A 4,027-nucleotide genomic window follows, 5' to 3' on the forward strand; every position below is an offset into this window, starting at 1 on the left:
ATTTTGATTTGAGTTGAAGTTTTAGCAGTTTTTTGTCATTTTTATTAGTTTTTTTTTAATATGCCTATATAGTTTTTATTACTTTTATTTCAGTTTTAGTTTTATTTATTTTAGTACATGAAGTTAAACTAAATGAAAATTAGAAATGTTGCTTTGGCAACTAGCTGAAATACAAGTTTTAGTTTTGCTGTAAAAAAAATGCTGTATTTTCAGCCATATCTGTTGGGATATACTGTTAGCTTATGTCAGTATTTTGCATGGTTTGTTTTCATGGCAGAACAGCAAACATGTAAACACTAGCACCCAATATTCCTCTCTCTGTGGACCTAGAGACCTTGACCCCTCTCGCCAGCCTGCTGTCGTGCCTGCGTTGTGGGTGCACTGATCTGCGTAAGGCTCCTTCACGGCGCCGTGAGCCGTTCACAGATCTGCGGAGGACTGTGCTTTATGGGAGGGCCATGTGGCATCAGGATTTAAATGAAAGTTGCCTAATGAAGTAAACTTACGAAGACGGAGAGAGGGGAGGCGAAGAGACAAAGAGAGGGCAAGAGAAAAAAAAAACTCAACTTTCTTTAATTATGTTTACCCAACAGGCTTTGCCTCCTAATTTAAATAGCATAAACATCTGGACTGCACCGGCATTAAAATTATGGCAGTAGTCAAGCAAATCTTGTGGAAAATAATGAAATTAGATCCCTGGTGTTGTGACAGAGGAAGGGCAGGATACATCAGCACCATGTTAATAAAATTTCCATGAATGACTGAATACAATTAAGAAATTGTCAGTTGTGGCTGTGAACTTTTGTAACTCATAGATGTTTGCATCATTTGATTATGGTGGCAATTTGGAATTGTTTATCAGTGTCTGTGTTGGGGTATTAATTATGACCTTTTTTATTGGTCACAGTTAAAACAAACACAGGCTTATGGAGAAGGACAGAAGCCGAGGTCTATGCTGAGCACTGGAAATCATCTCTCTATGGACCTTTTTCACATTTCCGGGTTTCTCAGCAGCAGAAGTCGTCATAGTTGGGTTAACTTGAAGAGCAGTGAATGGGAGAGTACCACAAATATATATTTTTTGCATTCCCATTTGCTCAAATAGCAAAAGAAAAACTCCACGATTGTGTTTTCATGACTTTCAATAAAAGGAAAAAAATTGAGAGCGACTGATAACGGCAGTGAGAAGAGAGAACGATGTCAAATTTACCATCCCTCCCATAGACAATGCATTAGAAACACAGCATTAGTGTTAACTAGTTTTTTTGTAATTTGATGCAAAGGTGATATAATACAAAGTATAGTGTTATAAATATACATACATTTAAAAAAAAAATTTAAATATAAAAAGCTTTCGAGGATTTACGATGCTGATGACCATTAAACGCGTCATCACAGTCTTGTGAAAAGGGTCCATTTATCTGTTTCTTAAACAAAATTACAAAATGAAAATCAAACTGTTTCTCATTTCTCTTTTTTTCTTTTTAATTATAAAATCAAATGACCAGAAGGTACAGGGAACATGATTAACTTACACGCTGCCTTTAATGGAAAATAAAGAATATAAACAGCCAGTAGTCTTTAGTTTACTTCACACACATGATGCATGATTTGTTACTTCAAATTTGCTACTTCGGATTATAGAAATCGCTGGTCGTTCTGAACCGCATTGCATCGAATAAAACTGAACACGCCCCTGAGTACGCGGTGACGTCATCAAAAAAAAACAACCGTTTTCCCGGAAGTGAAAGACCGTAGAAGATCCGCTAAGATCGCAGTTGACACCTAATAGCACAACAAACACGCACTAAAAGCCAGAGAATTCAGATTTAGATAGCATGATTACTATATGAAATGGAGCCGCGCGATCATTTGTTGCTATAGTAGCATATGCCGTCATTGCGGTTCTTTGTGTGACATTGGCGTTGTGCGTCACTCACCGCGTAAACGCGAAGTACATGAGGCTGAGCACGGTGCATGTGAGCAGGCTGATGGTGTGAGGCTTGTAGAAGAAGTCGATGGTGATGTCCTCCACCTGCTGCTCGTTGATCATGCGGAAATGCATCCTGTAGTTCACATCATCTTTACTCAGGGTCCTGGAGCCGAACGCGGACGCCATGCTTTTTTCCTCTCCGTCCTGGCTTCACCTTTGATTTACCGTGATGTTAGAGGCTCTCTCTCCCTCTCTGGCGTCTGCGGCACGAATGCAACCCGGATGACGGCCATGCATGTGTGCAATCCGGCTCCTAATGCATGCACAACACAATCAGCTGCTCAGGGAGAGAGATGCATGCACGGAGCGGAAAGATGGCACACGCATTAGGGGAAAACAGACAATTCCTGCACTCTCATTGGTTTGCATGCAGTGCTAGGCGTGCAGCCGGTATGGCAAGCCGAAAGGGTCAAAACGTGCAGCGGCGCTTGAGTTTCTCACGCGCTGAAGGTCACGCTGTTGTGTTGAGTGTCATTTACACCAACAGTAGCAAACGTGGCATTGCGCTTTCCTCAATCACACAGTGGCCCCAAAAAATAGACAAAAGTGCACTCGATTTATTTATTTTTTAAGTTTGTACATAAAATTAGCACTTTTGGCAAAATATCATTACAATTATCTCCAGTTGCATGAGTGTTTTATTTTGAACGGAAAGGCAATATCTCTCATTTCAAACCAACTATCTTTTTCTCAAATGTTTTGTTTGTAAGTGTGTTTCTTTACGATAAATAATTTGATATTTGTATCTAATGCAATGGCATTCGTGCATTAAGCATGACTGAAATGTCCAAAAACATTTAGAGTGCTTTGTAGCTATTTATTTTTGATTGTGGTAAAGGGTAACTATATTTGGTGTTGCATAAAATTCTGCAAACCACTAGACATACATGTAAAGTATTGTGTGCCATGAGAATCTGAAGAGTTTATTTGCAAAAACAGATAACTCTGTTTTTATTCATTTTCATAAATCGTGTTTTTTTTGTGTTATCATGTTTTTATTGTGTTAGTTAGCTTTATTTTTTTTTAGTTATTATTATTTAATCAAAACAACCCAACTGCAGTTTGATTGATATTAATTGGAATGCAGGATAAAGTTGAGTTATCTGTTGTTGCAAATGAACTGTTCATCTGTTGTGGTTGGTTTTTGTATTTTAACACCTCCTGAACGTCACACGTCTTCAGCTGCGGTTTTTACTAAAGAACTCACTCACAAACACGAGTCACGCCAGCAAATGTGTTTCACTGCAAGATGTTATGCGTGCTTGTACTGTCAGTATGATGATGTTAAACTTATCACTAAAGCAACAAAAATAATAAATCATTAATTTGCGATTAAAACTAAATGGTCTATATATATATATATATATATATATATATATTAGTGCTGTCACATTTATTATGTGTATATATAAATACACACACATACAATATATATATTGAAAATATTTACGTTTATATTTGAAGAGTTTATTTGCAAAAACAGATAACTCTGTTTTTTTTAATTCTTTATTTTTTTTTAGTTATTATTATTTAATCAAAACAACCCAACTGCAGTTTGATTGATATTAATTGGAATGCAGGATAAAGTTGAGTTATCTGTTGTTGCAAATGAACTGTTCATCTGTTGTGGTTGGTTTTTGTATTTTAACACCTCCTGAACGTCACACGTCTTCAGCTGCGGTTTTTACTAAAGAACTCACTCACAAACACGAGTCACGCCAGCAAATGTGTTTCACTGCAAGATGTTATGCGTGCTTGTACTGTCAGTATGATGATGTTAAACTTATCACTAAAGCAACAAAAATAATAAATCATTAATTTGCGATTAAAACTAAATGGTCTATATATATATATATATATATATATATATATATTAGCTGTCACATGATTAAACGCGTCCAAACTAAAAGTTTTTGTTTACATAATATATGTGTGTATACTGTGTATATTTATTAAGTGTATAATACACACACATGCATGTATATATATTTCAGAAAAATGTTACATTTATATATTAAATATATTTATATATAA

General features: G+C 36.2%; 1 protein-coding gene across 1 annotated transcript in view; it reads right to left on the reverse strand.

The window, feature by feature from the left end:
* Window positions 1-2,539, reverse strand: part of ptdss1a (phosphatidylserine synthase 1a) — a 24,675-nt gene extending 22,136 nt beyond the window's left edge. The window contains exon 1 of the mRNA XM_016511017.1: window positions 1,941-2,539. Within this exon, the coding sequence (XP_016366503.1) occupies window positions 1,941-2,119 (179 nt within the window). The 5' untranslated portion in view covers window positions 2,120-2,539. The remainder of the gene's footprint in view (window positions 1-1,940) is intronic.
* Between the last annotated feature and the right edge of the window lie 1,488 nt (window positions 2,540-4,027).

The sequence above is a fragment of the Sinocyclocheilus rhinocerous genome, unplaced genomic scaffold (assembly GCF_001515625.1).
Source record: "Sinocyclocheilus rhinocerous isolate Xijiao unplaced genomic scaffold, SAMN03320098_v1.1 scaffold4310, whole genome shotgun sequence".
Taxonomy (NCBI): Eukaryota; Metazoa; Chordata; class Actinopteri; order Cypriniformes; family Cyprinidae; genus Sinocyclocheilus; species Sinocyclocheilus rhinocerous.